This window comes from Strix uralensis, chromosome 16 (genome assembly GCF_047716275.1).
Source record: "Strix uralensis isolate ZFMK-TIS-50842 chromosome 16, bStrUra1, whole genome shotgun sequence".
NCBI classification, from domain to species: domain Eukaryota; kingdom Metazoa; phylum Chordata; class Aves; order Strigiformes; family Strigidae; genus Strix; species Strix uralensis.
Window position 1 is genome coordinate 8561990 of NC_133987.1, and position 18984 is coordinate 8580973.

General features: G+C 38.4%; 1 protein-coding gene across 6 annotated transcripts in view; it reads left to right on the top strand.

The window, feature by feature from the left end:
• The first annotated feature begins 113 nt into the window (after nt 1–113).
• Nucleotides 114–18984, top strand: part of IQCE (IQ motif containing E) — a 28842-nt gene continuing 9971 nt past the window's right edge. For 5 of the 6 annotated variants that reach the window (XR_012631128.1, XR_012631129.1, XM_074885871.1 and 2 more), the window contains exons 1-19: nt 114–274; nt 1650–1697; nt 2342–2384; nt 3805–3945; nt 4235–4366; nt 5213–5283; nt 5995–6108; nt 6773–6823; nt 7333–7403; nt 7629–7701; nt 8120–8169; nt 10857–11017; nt 11524–11579; nt 11886–12094; nt 12862–12966; nt 13725–13827; nt 16102–16197; nt 16914–16937; nt 18023–18118. Coding sequence is in view for 4 of the 6 variants with exons in the window: in XM_074885871.1 (XP_074741972.1) it covers nt 233–274; nt 1650–1697; nt 2342–2384; nt 3805–3945; nt 4235–4366; nt 5213–5283; nt 5995–6108; nt 6773–6823; nt 7333–7403; nt 7629–7701; nt 8120–8169; nt 10857–11017; nt 11524–11579; nt 11886–12094; nt 12862–12966; nt 13725–13827; nt 16102–16197; nt 16914–16937; nt 18023–18118 (1686 nt within the window). In the remaining 2 variants the exon portion in view is untranslated. Of the gene's footprint in view, nt 275–631; nt 779–1649; nt 1698–2341; nt 2385–3804; nt 3946–4234; nt 4367–5212; nt 5284–5994; nt 6109–6772; nt 6824–7332; nt 7404–7628; nt 7702–8119; nt 8170–10856; nt 11018–11523; nt 11580–11885; nt 12095–12861; nt 12967–13724; nt 13828–16101; nt 16198–16913; nt 16938–18022; nt 18119–18984 lie in introns of those variants that run through there. The other variant, XM_074885875.1, reaches the window with a different exon arrangement.

Genomic DNA, 18984 nt, shown 5'->3' on the forward strand with positions numbered 1-18984 from the left:
GGGACGGCGGAGCCGCGGCAGGCGGCGGCCCCCGGCCACTCTGCGCAGGCGTCGCCCCGCCCCGCCCCGCCGCCGCGCGGCTGGTTGCCATGGTTTCCGCAACCCGGAAGTGCCAGGGGGCTGGAGGCCCGCGCTCAGCCCAGGCCACCGCCTGCCCCGAGCCGGGCGCCATGGCCCGAGGTAGCCCCCGCCGCCCTGCCACCCTCTGAGGTCTCCCCGCCACTCTCCCGCCATGGCCCGGGGGGCCGGTGAGGCGGCCGCGGAGGGGGAGCTGGTAAGGAGGGGGCGGCGGGGAGGAGGAGAAGGAGTTGGAGGAGGAGGCCCCGGGCCTGCCTCAGTCCGGGCAACGCTTCCGTCAGCCCGCGGGGCTAGGGCAAAGCGTGAAGCCCCTTCAGGCTCGCCAAGCGGGCGAAGCGGTAGCTAGGAGGGGGAGGAGGACGGCTTCGTCCGTCTCCAGCCCGCGGGACTCTGGGTTCTGCCTGTATCTCCTTGGCTGGCCGGTAGCACGGCGGGGGGAGCGGTTAGTGTTCGTTTCCCTGCCCCTCAGCAGCCACATAGGGAGATTTTGAGGCCCTTTCTTGGGAACCACCATGTTCTCGTGTTGTTTGTTGTAGGTGGCTCTTGTTGGGCCTGTTTTGCAAGAGCGAAGGGACTGTGAAGGTCTCCAAGAACTGCAATGTTTTTGTTATTGTGCGATTATATCTTGGTGTTTGCTGCCTCCTATCAAGGCTGGGTGCCTTCCACATTCTCCAGTGCCTAATGTGATAGCTACACTTAGGTAAAGACATCTCCTAGAGTGATAAAAAGACCTTAAAACAGCAAAAATAATCAATGTGCTGCAAGGAACATTGCCTCAGGAAATTAAAAACTATATGGCACAGTGTGTCAGATGGATACCTGCTTGCTCTCGGCCAGCCGTGAAAAGCTGTTTTATCTGCTCTGTTGTCTACCCCAGCTCCTATTCTGTCAACCAGGCTTCCACAAAATACTTCACCCCACCTTGCCTCTTGCAATGAGTCAGACCAACATCTGTCCAGAGAATGGTGCTGCAACTGTGAGCCCCATGGAGTCGGCAGCAAGTGAAAATGTTCTTTCTGCAAGGGCAGCATACATTCAGATAATTTGAAAGCAAAGTGGAAATCTTCCTTCTGCTGTGGATATGCTTACATTTGAGAAGCAGGGAAAGTTGTCAGCTCTATCTGAGGAAAAATTAACTACTTTTTTGATTCCTTTGGGGTTTTTTCCTCAGCCTGATTGCTTCCTCAGTCAAGTTTACATTGTTCCCATAGCATAGCAAGGGTAGGAATAAGTGAGTGAGGAAGGGGCCAGACAGATGAGTTGCTGCTTAACTCTGGTGGAGAAATTAATGCAGAACCAGCACCATGGAAGATGGGGCACCTGAAGGTTCAGCTGTTACAGTGCTGTGCATAAATCTCTGTGGCTCAAGTCTGAGGTGACTTGCACTATATCACACAGAATGTTTGTGTTAGAGCAAATGATGCAGTTTTTTGCAACAGTGACACATTTACTATTTGAATTTATTGCACTCAAACTTTGTTGTGATAGTAAAAGGAGATAGAGTTTTCTGGACGTGTGTTATAACCAATTATTTAGTAGCAGATGTCACAGTTAATGTCTCTATTTCCCAGGGAGATGACAGCCTGTCTGTGATAACCTGTGAATCAGATACAGAAATGGTGAGTTTTATTAATGGCACACTGTAAGTATATGCCTTAAAAGGCCTCTCAACGTGTTCTTGCACACTCTGCATCCATGTGATGCCTCCTGGTCGATAGAACACCCTTCAGAAAGGAGAGCTAGCAATGTTATTGCAATGTAGTTTGATTCAAAAACCTCCTCTAATTCCAGATGTAATTCTGACTTCTAAATTCTCAGCGCTGGGGGCTGCAAATGATGTTTGGCTTCATTTCACTGTTCTATCAAGTTACAGGCCTAAGTAATCCTTTTACAAAGCTTTAGTGGAATTGAATGTCTTTCCTTTAGCTAAATAGTTATACAGATCAGCCTCTGTGCTCACCTTGAATTTGCTGCTACTCATATTTAATACTGAAGGGCTTAGTGTTGTGAGCGTGAATAGACTACTTTTTATCTGTAGCATAAAACTTCAGTAGGCATCACCTGAATTCTGGTGACCGTTGCTGTGGCCGAATCTGCATATACTTAATGCTGCTATTTTTCTTTTCTACACAGAAGATTTTGTGTTATTAGAATAAATGATCTTCATACAAAATGGAGATTGAAGCCAGTTTTGAGATTATAAGCTGGAATCTTTGCAGAGTGGAATATTTTAAATACATAAAAAATTCTTTTTCTCTTCCAGAAGTTAAAGAAGAAAATTTTTCACAAGCCTCCAAAGTCACCAAGTAAGTGTTCCAAAATTTTTTCTTCTGCTTCCATTGCTGCAGAACAAGATAGATTTGTAGAACACAGGAACTGGAAGATTTACTTGATATGACATCTTATTATTCTCTTTAGAATTATTCACTGGTGTGTGCAGAGCACACCTATCTGAGATTTGTTCTCCCACCTGCAAAGTTAGACTTTTATAGGCTAAATATTGAAGTTTATGGGATAGTTGTAATTCTTGATTCTCCAGCATAAACTACTTTCTTCTCACATTATCCCTTCTGATCGCAAGCATTCTGAATTTCTTTTTCTCTTTGTCTTTTTGGAGAAATGCTGATACTTGCTGTGTGGAAAGAATCTAGAATTACTGGAGCTACCTACCATCCAGTAGATACCTGTGGTTGTAGATTAAGCAGTTCTTGGTTTCATTTGTTGGTGTGTTGGGTTTTTTTCACATGACCTTAGAAGTACAATATTATTATTAGATCTGCAGCTTTAATGTGGACTTTTGTCCTTTTTTCTGGGGTTTATGTTTTTCACTATACTTTTCCATTTACCTTCCTTTTCATACTTGTAGTGAATGTTTCAAAGAAGACTACCTCAAAGTGTTGCTGTTTGTTGTTACTTTGTTTTGTTTCTAATAAATTAAATAATGTTGTACTTCTAAATTTTGCTTTAGGTTGAGGAAGAGGCATGTTTTTCTGGTAGATGTACATCTATCTTCTTTCTTTTCCTGAAATTTCCTTTGCTTGCCTAAATGATGGAATTTAAAATAGCTGATTTAATTTCATCTGTGAGGTTTGCAACGTTGATTCTTACTGCATGTACTTCTCTTGATAACTTGAAGATTTAACTAGTTAGCCCATATAGTTCACATCTGTACTAATAATTTGAAGTGGAATTAGTGTCAGTATTTGAACCTGACCGTCATACCTGAAGTAGTAATGCAAGGGGCTCCCCAGCAGTTGCATCAGACCAATTCTGTTCTTTGATTACTGCAAGAAAATTGCTAGTGGATTAGTAGCTATAGTTACTTCTGTCCGTTTAGCCATACATATTTTTCTCATTGATAGGACATTTGTGTATACATCCATTGAAAGGTCAATTTAATGTATGAATTTAGACATGTGAGTATCTTAAGGGTGCCTATACAAACTGACATGTAAATATTTCTACATGCATTGAATCATATTACTGTCATTATGTCTGTCTCTAAACCTCTTCATTTTTTGGAATTGGATTTTTTTCTTTATTGTGCCTTTTTTTTTTTTAGGTGAATATCCCATTGCTCCTTATAAGCCAGTATGTAGTATGCTGTTTAATTCTGTTTTTATAAGTAGTAGAAATGTGTCTGGGAACCTTGAAGCACAAGACAGAAAGAATTTTTGTGACCTTGAGCTTTTTAAGGCAACACTGAGATATTTTCTTTTGTTATAGAGTCTCCATACAGCTCTAGCACACAACTGTATCCTAAAAAAGCTGCAGTTTGGCGATCTCTGCAGGGAACAGGCAGTGCACATCTTGAGAGTGCAGCTGTAAAAAACCCAAGGCAGATGTGGCTGGGATCACTGAAACAAGGTATTAGTATAAAAACTTTACCTGCATATATGGATAAAGTTCAGTGTTGTGGACAGCTTAACATATAAACTCGTGAAAAATAGATTTGTATTTGATTATAGGCTACATAGGAAGTAATTTCACTATTGTTTATTTGGGTGGTTGGAATTATCTGATCTTGAGAATTTATAGAGGGAATAATTAACAGCATCTGGAGCTTTCTATGTTCCATTTGCTCAGAATAAATCCACAAATCTAATTCACAATTATCCCTGATTTTTGCATTTTTTTGTTCCATTTTTGTTGGCAGGAATGAGCCATCCTCTGAAATCAGATGTTGACATGGGGCATATGCGAACTAACATTTCTAGTAGCACTCCAGAATATTTGAAGGAAGCTCTAGGAATGAAGAAGCCAAAACATTCTCGTTCTTCTAGTAATGGTAAACTATGTAATGGTGTGGTAGATAGAAGTTAATTATCTTTTTCCTGTGTAAAAACACACATTGCTTAAGATCTTGCCTCTAAAGCATATAATGCCTCTAAAGAAGAGGCATTTCAGTTTAGCCTGCATTAAAATGTGTCAAAATATGATCCATGAGATACTTCTTGAGATTTCTAAATTGGATAAGATGGGGGTTTCCAAATTTTTTTGAGCAATGAGTCACTACTAGCTTTCAGAACTTTTTGCAAATTGCCATGCATTTGCAGCTGAAAATGTTGCAAATATAATATGGTTCAATGGGCCAGCTGTAGACAATTTATTGTGACTTTGCAAAACATAGTTTAGGAACCATTGATAGAAACCATCTGCTTGCCTGAAATTCTATGTAATTGACTCCTTTTACTTCTTCTCTAGAAAATGTTTTATCATGTGGTTGTGATATTAAAATCAATTGAGTTTTATGAGAAGAGCAAAATTTAAAACTTTTATCCTGCTTTTCTTAAAGGAGAACTGTAAACTTAAAAATCCCACTTCCATTTAAAATGACATCTGTACTGTTACTGGTTATACACTGTTTCTGGCAGCTTTAAAAGATGATAGACTTTTACATGTTAGGCAGAAATAGAAAAATGTATTCTGGACATGTAGAAATCTTTTATAAATAACTGATTTGTTGGGATGAGAAGACTGCAGTCTTCTGTGAACTGTATATCTTTCTTGAGATGGATATTTTAATCTAGCACCAGAGAGAAGACAAGTAATTAGGAGAATTACTTGGTTAGTTAATAGTTAGTTAAAAATAACTCTTTCAGATCTGCTTATTTTACATACTTTTTTTCTGTAGGCTACATCCCTGGAACTCCTGACTACAAAGAAAAAGAAGATATGTACGATGAAATTATAGAACTGAAAAAGGTACAGTCTCTCTGATACTTACTTAGAGAGTCATAGCATCACTTCATCCACTGGTAGATGTCCGGGCCTTATTGGTTCAGAATACTTTGGTTTCTACAGCTGGGACATCCACCAATTTATTATTTTTGCATTTGTAATATAAGGCTAAACTAAACTTGTGTCTGTTTAAGGCAATTTCATTGTTCTTATGGTGTGATAGATACTTCTGAGTACTGGATGTGGAAGCCTTGAAGTATACCCAGTCCTGAACCCCAGCCATGGCCCTAGCTGGACGCTGAAAAGGTTCATTGCATTTGGTTTCTTTGTCCCTCAACCTCTTTTTTTTTTTTTTTTTTTTTTTTTTTTTTTTAAACCTTCTGGCTGTCACCCATCACATTTTAACACTTTGTCAGTTGAGTTTACTGTAGTGTATGAAAGATGAGGACTGGCCATGTTGAACACTAGGGATACCTGTAGACAGATATCTTGACTGTTGTAGATCATTTGTAAGGTTGCCTTTCTGTTAAACCTTTTAAGTTTGCCCTGTCACTTCCCTTATCTCCCAGCCCTGGTCTCCAGTGTGATGGTCTCTCTTTTTTTTTTTTTTTTCTTTTGCTTCATCATCGTGACCATCATAATTGGATTGTTATTGACATCAGAACGTGTTCCATGTGAAAACTCAGTGTGTGTCTATTTCTGAAATGTGCTTATGATTTTTCTCCCCTCTCTTAGACAATACAAGCTCAGAAAAATGAGGGAGATCGAATGAAGACTAAGCTCCGTCGACTAGAAGAAGAGAACAATAGAAAGGATAAACAGATTGAACGACTGTTGGATCCTTCCAGGGTGACTGTTTCTTGGGGAGATAAAAGTGGGGCAAAAGAGTGCTGAGCAGTGTGATCCTCTTCCTGTGTCTCTAGATTTCAGGAGTCTGTAGTGTGTTGGCTCCTCGGAATGATGAGCTTGAATATGAGAGGGGGTTGGTTGGTGTGAAGGGATTTCTGTTTTGTGTATCTCAGCTCACCAGTCCAGCTCAGTTCAAAGGAAGATCATGCTATGCTGTGCAGATAAGTTTATTTAGCAAAGATACATTTTAATTTTCCTTTCAGAAATTAAAAGTTGTCTTTCTAGAGGCCCACTTCCTGAATATTTTGCCTGAGAGTAGACGAGTTAACCTCTTGCATGGTGACTGATGCATGTGGTCCTGAGACCTGAACCAGGGAAGCAGAAGATGAGCCTTATTGTCAGACCTACAAGGCCAAGAAGCATTTAGGGTCATAGCTAGAAAACCTGAATTTCACTGGATTCCCTGTGGCTGTCACTTTCTGTGTGCATATCTACATCTTGGGAGAAGTGCGCTAATATAAAACAGTGAGCATAGGGACTTCATAGCTTAAGCTGTTGGGCTGTGAAATGACTGTGGAGATGGGTACGTTAGAAAATTTTGTGGAAGGAGCTGGCAGTAGAATAAAGTAGCAAGGTTGCTCACTCGCTTTATCTTACCTTGCAGGGCTCTGAGCTGGCACGAGCTTTGTCAGAAAAGAAGACCGATAATGGATGGGTAATAGTGTCTTCATTACCTTACCCCATTCACTGAAACACTACTGATTTTAAAAAATAAAATGAAGTAAGAAAAAATAAGCAATTGGGGAATTAGGTAACCATTATTTCTGTAGTCAGATAAACCAGTAACAAAGATCTGGAATTAACATTATTTTAGGGAGCTTCTTTGTCACTGTCTTGAATCTGTTTGGGGAGCATTCTCCCTATTATTTGCTGCTTTGAATTTAGCAGGGTAATGGGCAGAGTTGGTTTTATTTAACGATTGTGTATAAATATTATTAAACTGGTTATGTTACCACAGATATAAGTTAGGGATCTGATTTAATTAGTGTTCTCTTCGTTCTGGGGTAGCAGACATGCATGGGATTTACTAAGTACTGAAGTATGTAGGAATAAGTATATCTGGTTAGGTATAATTTATAAAGACAGGGCAAGATTGTGGAGAAATAGAACTTCTGTGAAGAGAAGATTATTCTAGGACTCATGAGCCATTTGTTCTTTCTGTAGGTGGTTAGTGGATTGAAGCAGAAGATTTTCAAGCTAGAACAACAGTGCGAGGAGAAAGACAACACTATTAAGTATGACTTTGGGGGGGGTAGAGGCTTGTTTGGGATGAGAGAATAAAGGGAATTTGAAATCCATGTTATTTTTCATATGTATTCTTCTGTTCCTTAAGATGTTTTCATGAATTCTGAGAACATATTAGCAATTATGAACTACCCACTCAGAAACTGTAAACCAACAGGTATTGCAGCGTCTTTGCTGGTCTGACTAGATTATATTTTGTATTCTTCTATTTTCAGCAAATTCCAGGCAGACATGAAGACCACTAATTTGGAAGAAATGAGGATAGCTATGGAAACCTACTATGAAGAGGTACGTCTGACAGGTCCTTCAATGTGCATACAGGAGAGGAAGTTGTTCAGTTGTTGAGTCGAAATATAAATGGAATGTTTTAAATAGGTTTCTTACAGCTTAGCTACACCTGTCATTGGAATCAAATTTTCATAGATGTTCTTATAGCTCCAACTATATGTACTGAAAAACCTTTTTTCTTAATAAGTTCAGTGTGTCAACCAAAAAGGGGAAATAAAGAAACTAATGTGCAACCATAAGTAGTGTCTAGATGAAAGGCAATATAACAGTAGCCTGATTTTCAGTGATGGCATCATTGCCTCTGTTAGTACCCAAAGAGTCTTGTTCTGATTTTCACCTAATGGACAAATGTGTTGCATTAGCAATGCCAGCTTCCACAGCTAGCTCCTTAATGGAATCTGTATTTCATATTTCACAGGTTCATCGTCTCCAACTCCTCCTGGCAAAATCTGAGACTATGAGGAAAAAGTATGTTTAATTCTTCTGAGGCAAATGCTTGCATATATGTGTTTGATATATCACTCATATACTACTTTAAGTGATGGAAAACAACTACATGGGAACGGTTTATTTTGTCATTTAGATTGCTGGATTTGCTTTTTGGTACTACTTTGGTTGGCTTCACAGCCTTGGTATATGTCTTAGTCATGTTTGGGTTTTTTGTAGATAGACCATTTTGTGGATGTGGAAAAAATACTAGAGCTATTTAAAAAGTACATGAAAGTGCTGAAAATGTATCTGTTAAATAAAATCCATCTTCCCCCGTAATCACACCTATTCTGACATCACTGGTGATTGAAACAAACTCACTAGATGTTTGGCATCTTACTCTTGAGTCAGTTCTGCATTTTGCTCTAGGCTGTATGCTACAAAGAAGGTATTTTGGAGTAAACACTGTTATGCTGTGGTACAGAGAGACAGATCCGCAGGTCAGGGTAGCTTTTGTGAGATAGCCATGAGTGACACTAGTGAGATGCTGTCGGAGACGCTCCTACTAGTGCTTGTCACTAGTGTGTGGGTGTATACGTGGTGGTGAGGGTGAACAGTCTGTAGAGGAAATAAAAATCAAAGCACAAAAGCAAAAGACAAAGCTCCAGTAAGAGAGTGAATTAAAAGCATCTATGCAAGTGAGTGTTTTTTCGAGCTGAGAAGAGAGGGTAATAGTTTAGAGGGTAATAGCAGAGATGTGGGATAGGAAAATTGGTTACCACACCACTTCAAAATATACTTGCCCTCCTAGTGTTAAGTACAGGCAGCTGTCTTAATTTGGGGTGTAATTATTTAGATCGATAGAAACGTATGAGAACTCTTTATGGGTCATTATGTATACTACCTGTGTTTTCCTAATTCACTGTCTCTTGGGGATTGAAAACTGCAATTTGTTTTGTCACTGTTTAAAAAAACCCCAACAAATCTCTTTTGGCTCAGGCATACAGTGACTATCCTCTTGAGGCTGTAAGCCATCACACTGAATTTATTTACAGGTAAAAATGAGTCATCAGGTCTCTTTCTTGTCCTCATTTATTCACAGCTTCAGAAAGCAGTGGTCAGGGCAGTCTCTCTCCATTACGTGACTGTCAGTCTCTACTTGAGTGGCTGAGCACTGAAATAATAAATGATGCTGAAGGTCAGACTCTGGCACATAGAAAGCGTTGTAGGAGAGTGTGTCTTTCATGATGCTTGTCTACATTATTTCTGGCTGAATTGAATGGCATTTAGCTCCTCTTTTTCAGAGTTAAAATAATCATATTTCAGCATAAAGTGTGAAACGGTAGTATCCAATTGTAGCTAGAAACTAGGCAACCTTTCAAGTCTTCAAAATGGTCTGCAATTCTTTGATTTAGGTTTTGGTGAGCCTAAAATAATGGCACGAAGTGATACGGTTAATGATCATTTCTGTCACTTCACATTTTTGGTGGTGTGGTGTGTTTTGTTTTTAACTTTTTTTTTTTCTTCCTGCCTGGGACAGCTGTATTAATAGTCATCCATGACATCTGGACAACCTTATTTGTTTGTTTTTATGGTTTAATTTCCTTTTAATTTTCAAAAGGTAGATTAGATTCAGCTTTTTACTCTGATATGCTAATTGTAGACTGTCTCCCTCTTTACCTTGTAATTATTCCAGTGGATGGGATACAAACTGTTCTGTGATTGTCATTGGCAGTGGTGTTTGTCCAAAAGTAGGTCCATCCTTTGTTTCCAGGAGTAAGTTTTAAAGAATTTTCTCATAGCAATAAAGAACGAGTATTTCATCCCATTAGAAATATGTTTTGTGAACAAACTTCACAATTTTGCGCATCTAGAAGCTGAGACTTCTTCTCCCCTTTATTAGAAAAATAAAAAAGGCAAAATCACTGTAGTATATTTAAAACAGTTTTAACACGTAGCAGGCTTTCCCTTTTCTGATGCCTTTTATTCCCATCACATCGATGTTAGCTGTATTCTTCAAATCTGTTTCAAGTCTCATTGATTGAAATGTAGCTTTTAAATGAAGAAAGAAATTTCTCTGGGGTTTACTTTCACAGGAATAGTTTCTTTTATGTTAGAGCAGCATTCACAGTTATCTGAAAATACACTTGTGTGTTGGATTTGTTTGAGAGTTAGTCCATCTATGTATAGCCCCCTCTCTCCCAATCTCAATCTGTTTGTTAAGTGAAAGAAAGCAATTCAGAGCACGCAGGTTAGCTTTCCATGCTGAACAGTTTTTTGGAGGAGTCTCCCAGTTGACTGAAGATAAGTGTTTTTAAATCAGTGGTCCATATAGTGCTGGCAACGCATTATAAGGTTGGTTAACAAAACAAATAGAAAACAAAATAAGTAAACCTCGTACAAGCACTTTTGTTTTAGCGTTAATGAAACAGAGTGGGGGAGGAGGTAAAATAAGAGAACTTTCAACGTTTCAAAGTATCTTCCTTCTTTAATGCAAATTAAAACAATTGTGAAAGCATTGAGCAAGATGTTCTTTGCATGTTTTTTGCAAAAAGAAGAGGTAACTCCTCAAGTAAAAAATGTTGAGAAATACTACTGGGGGGAGCTGGAGACAGTTAACGTAGCCAGCTGACTTGAATAGTGAGGCTGTTCCACTCTTTTTTTTTAATGCTGCTTCTTTGTTCTTGCTTTTAAGTTAACTTTCTGGTTTTGACCCCATTTCCAAGTACAGAGGGCAGAGATACACAGAAACGACTAAAGGCACTGAATGCTGCTGTCCTGAGGTTATCCAGGAACATCAAGGAATTGCAGAATGAGAATCGGAGGCTGAAAGAAGATCTAGATCATGTGCTAAGCAGTTCTCCTCCTCCTTCCAATAAAACAAAAAGTACGTACTGAAAAGTTGGCGAACATGGGGCAAGGGATTTAGGTACATCTGAAAGATGTGTTTGAGAGCAGAACCCTACAATGGTAGAAATCAGGGAATTATTAAAGAGGTGAAGATTCAGGAGGGGCAAAGGTTGGAATGAAAAGTTTCTTACAGGATTCTCTCTCTGACTGTGGCTGTGCTGCTCCAGTCAGACCTGGGTTTCCTTTGTAATTATCCCTGAGAATTCTGGACTGGAATCACTTGAGTATTTAATGTTTCACTGGAAAACTGTTTTTCTGTTGTTGAAAACTGATGAATGTGAATGGTTTATTTTGATTTCTGAGCTAATTGGTATAGAAGTTATATTTTAAGACCATTCTCATTTTTTTTTCATTGCTGCATATTTAAATTTGGGGTTCAGAAGTCTTTAGATGGTCTTTCTGTATGGACAGAAGTTTCAAAAAGCAAGAACGGTGTGACTCACTGATACAGTTTCATGTTTAAAGCTTTATTATTGTATTTAGATTATAGTGAGTGGAGCAGACAGAGGCTGGTGAGACGGATTTCGGAACTAGAAAAAGTGAGTGATCATAATCATGTGGCCGTCTTACCTGTCTTTGAGCAGAAAATGCAGAACCACTGGCTTGTGCTTGTGGCATATAGTCAGTGAATCAGCCTTGTGCATTCTGGCTTATACATGTAAACTGATGTCTGTACCATGTGCCCTTCCCATTTTTCCTTTCTCATACTTGTTACATATAGATGTACATTTTAGAATTAACTTCCATTTGATCTTTTTTCATGGCCTAAATAAAATCATTTTATGCTAAATTTATTTTTCTTCTGGTTTCTTTTGTATTTTTTTATGTAAATGTATCCTCTTTAGAAAGTATGTGCCATGGAGAACAGCAGGGTGTCATCAGCAGATAGTGAGTCATCACAGTTACTTGCTGTGCCATCTTCGCCTTCTGTAGACCCGGATCATCCAGCCTCTCAACAGGTAGACCATGTTGAGGAATGTCATCGCCTCCAAGGGCTAGTGAAGAAACTGCAGAGGGATAAGAAGGCACTTCAGAATCTCCTACTCAATAAAGAGTAAGTGCAACTCTTGTCTGAGACGTTGTTCTGTAGGTGTGAATTATTTAATTATTCCCTGTCACATTATGAAACGATGTAATAAGTCCTTCACATTTCCAGCAAGAAAACAAATTTTGATGGTCCCTTCATCTTTTATTTCAAAAGCTTCTTCTAGTCCTACTAGTGTTGTAAAATTACATTGCAGGGAAAAAAAAGTCAGTGAGAAGATGGAAAATGAGAATTTCTACTTCTTTCTAACACATTTTTCAAGACGTGCTTTTTTGCTAACCACACTGAAAAGCCTTTGAAGGGCTATATGTCACTTTACGCAGCACTTCTTGCAAGTATTTTTCTGTAAAAATTTGTCTTGTTTTTTTCAACATGTTTTGTCCTGATCTGCCACTTTCTCCATTTAACCCTGCCTTCTGCCATATGATGCATTGTGACTTCTTTTCTCCCCACTAAGCAATTGATTTGCAATTTGTGTTGCTTGGACTCGTTTGGTGAGTTGGTGCATAAGGGCAGGCAGGTTAATCTGATCATAAGCAGAGATGTGCACACAACTATGTATTGTTGATAAGACACTCTGCCTTCTGTGTCAACTTGCCTCTGAACAACAATGCACAGTGAGAGCATGTGAGGAGGCCTTTTACTTCTGAACAGTGTATGCTTGCATTCACAGACTTGATAAAACCTATTTTATTTAGAAGTTTAAACAAAAAATAACTACTTTGTTGAAGTACGAATGTCTTAAGTATTGCTTAGATTCCCTTATACCTTTGTAGATTAGATATCAAGCAGTTACTACAGGCTAAAGCTGAAGTGGAGCTGGAGCTGCAGAAGTGGCAGAATAAGATGGAAGAAAAGAGTACAGAGGAACAGGCTTTAAGGTATCATATTTTGTATTAGTAGATCCTTTCAGAACCAAAAAAATATCTGTTAAAGTATAATTTTCTTTTGAAGTGACTCAAAATCCATAGGAGTTCATCTGAACTGCAGGAAGATGAGAATTTATTTAAACAGAACTGTTTTGGAGGGATGGAGTAAGTTACTAGGGGAAGAATTCTACAGATTAGTTTTAGAGGAAGTGGAAGACTAGCAAGTATAGTAAAAATAAGAATTAAATTATAATAAAAATTAGTAAGATTAATGGAAAAAGAGAGCTGCCATGTTGGGCTCAGAGACCTTTTTTTCTCTAAGAAAAAACTGTAGTATCTTTACCTTAGCCTGTGCTTCTATACCATTGCCAATATGTCATTACATTTACTTCATGTATTGTGTGTAACTGTTGACAATAATCCTGTGCAAGGGTGGCAAAAAAAATTCCTTCATTATTGCTTTGTAAGAAAGGACTTTGACAGACAAGTATGAAACTGTAGCAGTTCTAGATGCAATATTAATAGTATCAAGGGTACTGTTGTAACCTTGGGACTTTTTAATTTTAACATAACTGTGCTATCACAACTTGAGAGTTGATGTTACCTGTCTGTTACTATAAGAATATGTATCATGTTATCCTGGGCAGTTTCCCACTTTGGCCTTTAAAAAAACCCAAAGCAACCAAATCCTATGAAATGGGTTCAGTATTTTCAAAGCAGGAACAAAAGAAAATTTCTAGATATAAATATCTTTGCTTTTTCAACCATAGTGAGGAAATCCAGAACCTGACACAGAAAGTAGGGAAATTGGAGTCAAAATTGGAGGAAGAGAAGAGGCAAATGGCAGAAGATACAATGGAAAAGCTTAATAAGGTACAGACACATGTTTTTGTTTATGGATTTTTTTTTTCCCCTTGCATCTAACTAATATATTGCAAATTGAGATGATAGTCTAAATAACTGCTAGTTGTGTCTTTTCAGAGAGGCATTAAATCTTGTCATAGAGATTCTGAATTAATTCCCAGAGCTTGTTGGTAAGTTGTTTCAATAACTACCACTGCAACTTGGGGTTTTTTTGGAGCTGTTAGTGATTATCTGCCCCACCACCACTTTTTCTTATTTATCAGAATGTTGCAAAAAGCTTACACTTCTAAATGTTTGAGGTTTTTTACCTTACTTTCTAAGAAAAAAAAGACAGTTGTGGTTTTGCTTATATCTTCTTAAAACATCTGAATCCTATTAACTAATTTCAGTCCAATTTTGTAGAGAGAGGGAGGTCTTGTAGGAATTGACAGTTAGGTAAAGGATAGACGCAGGTAAGTGTGCTCACTGGCAGACTGGCAAAAGACCAAAACCCCTTTTCAATTATTTTTATGCTGGTCAGGTAATCACTTAGGGCACGTGTGCTGTCCAGTCAGAAAATACTCATTAACCTTTCTGTTTGGATGGAAGCTGGGTACTTTCTCATGGGAAGGTTTTCGGGATGTAGAACACTAATCGTCATGAAAATTGAGGGGGTTTTTTAATTCCACTGCTGGTGGGACACCATATTTGAGTAAAGAATTAGGGAAGGTGTCAATACAATAAAATAAACCCTTATCCCCTTTGAATTGAAGTTTTTCTAGAGTTGAGGTATTCATAGCCTCCTCTTTCTCGATTTGTCGGTATCTAATAAATGTATTTGTATGTCTGTTAATCCTGGACAGCCTTAAATGGGGTCTGTAATCAGTTGGGGGGGGGGTTGTGAAATATGACTGAACTTGATATCTTTGCAATCTTCTGTCCCTCTGCCAAATGTTATTGTAACTGGCCAGTAGAGATGAATGGGCACTGACAGACATGCTTTCAGATGCAGTGTGGTCATATTAATCTCATTTCACTAAAAAATAGTTGAAAATTATACTGGGGATTTTGATAGTTTGTACTTGAAAATAAATAGACCCTGAAATACAGGTAATAAAAAATATGAATAAAAACGTCCACTAGCTTAAGAGGGTGCTGGTTTTTGATATACTGTGCAATTCTTTCGATTCTTTTTTGTGTGTTATAGGCTGATGGATGCTAGCTGATGTTTTGAATACCAAATAACTTGAGTCTTTAAAAACAGCCAACAAACAGCTCCTTTTTTCCTCTGCAGACTATATATATTCTTGGCCAGTAACCATCCATTTATTGAAATGTTCCCATTATTTGTAATTATCACTAAGTTCCTACCAATTTTTCATTTTAATAGTAGGTTGTCATTTTTAATATAACATGATCCATTTGCTAAACTTAAGCCTGTAACTCAGCGTTTTTAGGTTATAAATAAATCCTTTTCACAGAATCAGGAGGTTTTTTTCAGAGTCTATAAAATCTCTTGTTCCTCTACTTAGAATTTTACACCAACAAATTAAATTAGTCTTTTTAAATTGCAGTTAACTTTTGTTTGGCAAGTGAGGTATGACAGTTAGTATGGGATAATTAAGGATCAAAAGGATCAGATGGTGAGAGGTGGAATATGCAACCACACCTCAGAAGAAATAACTGGAACAAAATCTTGTTTTGTTCTTGGTTTCTTTCTTTTTTCTCTAATTAATTTCTTCAAGATAGAAGTGTAGATTTATGCCAATTTACACAAGCTCTCCATCTTGTCAGTGTCATATGATGGCCAACTCATCAGTAAGCTTAAACGGATGATTATGGGGCCACAGTTGCCAGAATGAGACATGAAAGAGCTCCCCAATTAATTAATACTAGTCTTTCCTGGAGAAGAATTGCAAAATTAGGTATCCTAACATTTGTTCTCAGTCTGTCAATAACATACAAACCATTTCTGATCAACAAAGCAGTGGGTTCCACTGTCGGAGCTCCTATTGCCTTAGCAATGCATAGAAAAGTAAGAGTACATGTAAATGAAAACCCTTCCATTCCCATGCTCTGCTAGCACCTCAGATGGGGGCAGGAATGTGTTTCGCTGTAGCAGTCATGAGTTCGAACATGAGCAGTATTCAGAACTAAGAGTTCCCTCTTTAACTTCTTCCACTCTGCAGGCAGGATGAACATTTAATAACTCTGGTGCTGATGTTTGAGTCATTTGTAACGTGTTTTCCTCATAGAATTCCAACTTGTGTCTTTAGTGTACTGAGTTAAAGATTCTCCTTGCAGTCTTCACCAATCTGCACGGTTAAAGGCAAAGAAGATCACAGAAAGGAACAAGCAGCCAGAATCATCCAGAGACAATGGAAGATGTACCAAAACAAGGTGAGATTCTCTTATCGGGGAACAGTGAGGACATCTCCGTCTGAATCTTACTTTTCTTTTAGCATCTACAGTAACCTGCTGTGGGGCTCCAGGAACTGCAGCAGTGCTTCCCAGTACGATTCCCTACTGCCATCTTCTCTTCCACTGCTTTTTTTTCAGGTTCTCCCTGCTGCTGCTTTTGCCTTTGCTCCCTAGAACCCTGTTTCTGCTGTGAGCTAGGCACAGTTTCTGAATGGGGGAGTCAGGGTCAGCAGAGAACTAAGGAAGTGTAGCAGCATTTGAATCAGCGCTGCTGCTGTTGCTTCCTTGGAGTATGACTGAAGTTAAATTCCCTTTGCAGAAATCCTCCAAACAATACAGGAAGCTTCCTATATTGAGTCACACTCAACTAGGACAAAATGATCTAGGAAAAAAGTGTTAACCTTAAATTTTGTTCTATGGGCAACAACATAATGCTGCTTTTTCCACATATAGGACATATGGTGTGAGGTGGGTCTTGTAAATGCTTCTTAGGAAACTAAAGACAAAAGAACTCTCCACACGTCTTGCAAAGATTAAAAGCTTTTTTTTTTCCTTAAGTTTGTTGTTGTGAGTTTTTAGAGGGAGGTGGGGCAGGTATTTCTGTGTGTTTTAAGTGATGAGGAAAATTTGGAAAATTTTTATTAGATAAAACTTGTATATATTTGTGTCAGTAACTTAGGTGTCTTTAATTTCAGAAAGAAGAAATTGCTTTGGATGAGGTGAGTGTGTTTGACATCCAACAAAACAGTAAAACATTTAATTTGTATCAAAGCACAAACAAATAACTTTAAGAGGTTTTATTATAATGTGAACTGTTGTACCAAGATCATATTTATTCTTCAGGCTGGCTCATGATCTACCTTCTGACATCCTGGTTTTGTTTGATATATCTTGTCAAAGTGTCCCTTTTTGGTCTCAAATTTTCTGTACTTGGTACCTTCTGCAAGGTGAACACTTCTGAAAATTTTGAACAAAATTTGATACAAACAGGAAAGTTTTTCTATATTAGGTAATTCTAATAATGCTTTTATTTTTACTGTGAGTCTTCAGAAAGATTTGAGGTAGGAATTTGAAGCCTTTGCTAAGAAATGTCACTGAGTATTATGAAGGAATTTGCTGTGTTTGACAAACTTGTCACTTTTTGATAAATGTTTTGCACAAAGGTTTTGATTAAACTGGTTTTTTTCAAATAGCACAACAGAGCATCTTACGTGTGTTTCTTCCAGAACATTAAAAATCCTACTTTCAGAAATTAGAACAAATTCTAACCATGTGATGCAAACGTCCTGTTTTACATTTAGATGCTTTTTGTTGATTAGAATCCAGGAAAATCTCTGAGTGGAGAGGAAAGACTTATGTTCAGTGTAATTGCCACAGTGGTCTGCCAGACTTGGCTTGATTTCTGATTGTACCAGAGCATCACAGAACCTGCTGGGTAGCCAGAGTCTAATATGGGAATGGGAGCACGTTGCTCTATTTGTGAAATACAGGCTAGTGTTGGCTGCTAGAACTGAACTGCGTTTGATAAGCTCAATCATGAACACCTCCCAGATTGAATTTAAGCCATGGAGGTGTATGTCTATGGGTTGTTACAGGCTGGGGATTCTCTGGATTGCAGCTGAGTACCTGTGAAGTAAGAGGGACGTGCGTGTATCCCTTAAATGTAAGAAAATGCCAAGACATCAAAGAGTTTCCATTGCACAGGGAAAAGTTTTTTTTTTTCCCCATGTGCCTCTTGTTTTAATTTATAGCTGTCAGCTTTCAAAGGAGCTAACTAACATCTACTTATTTCTTTCCATGCTAGGCAGTTGTTATGCTTCAGGCAGCTTTCAGAGGACATTTAGCTCGACAGAAACTGTTACTGAATAACAGGATGCATGATGCAAAATCTCACCACAAGGTAATTGTTGGGGCAAATGGGTATCCAGGCATCCCATTATGTTTAGTTTACAGTTTAAAGTACTGTACTTCCAGATTTAATTCTCTTAATCACCTGGTGATGTTTTAATGCACTAGTTGGCAGCATCACTATTTCCAGAAAGATATCGAGTTTATTCCCTAGCCTACCTTTCCATCTTCTTTAGCTCCTAGTTTTTCTTAAAGTAAAGCTATAACTTCTCTGCATTATGGACTGTAACTAGGTCTCCTCTTTTTTTTCTGTTTCTCCCATCAGCTGATAACGTACCCTTTAAGCCTTTAATGTGGAGTGTTATTGCAAACTGTACTTGCTCTCAAGTGTTCAGTACTCAGTTATTGTAGTAATAGACAAACCTTTGTCACCAAAGTTCAGAAATAAGAATTTGGAAAGCATCTTTGATTAGATTGAAAAGTAAAGTAGCCTTGCTTGTAGCATGCTCAACCAAGGACTTGTAGTGTCCTCTGTGATGTCAAACTCACTCCAGATTGCTCAGTTCTGAATATGAAAAAATTTCCTTACCTATTAAACAGTTTCTGTAAACAGTTTGCCAACTTATGTGAACATCCTCTGGATCTTCAGCAGGCTAAAGTTAATTTGTAATTCTCCATCCAGGTTGTCCATCTGGTTGCATTTTACATACCCTTTTATTTCAGTACACTGGCCCAATGTAGTAGAACTGAATAATTTTGCTTGATACAAGGAGAAGATACATCCATCATGAAGGTTGCCCTACCTCCTTCAAAAGGTTTCCTTCTGGAAAATAAATGAACTTTCCTTGCAGGTGTCTGCTCTTTTAGTAATTGAATACAGATGCTTCAAAGCTTGTGTGATGATCAGGTTTGCATTTC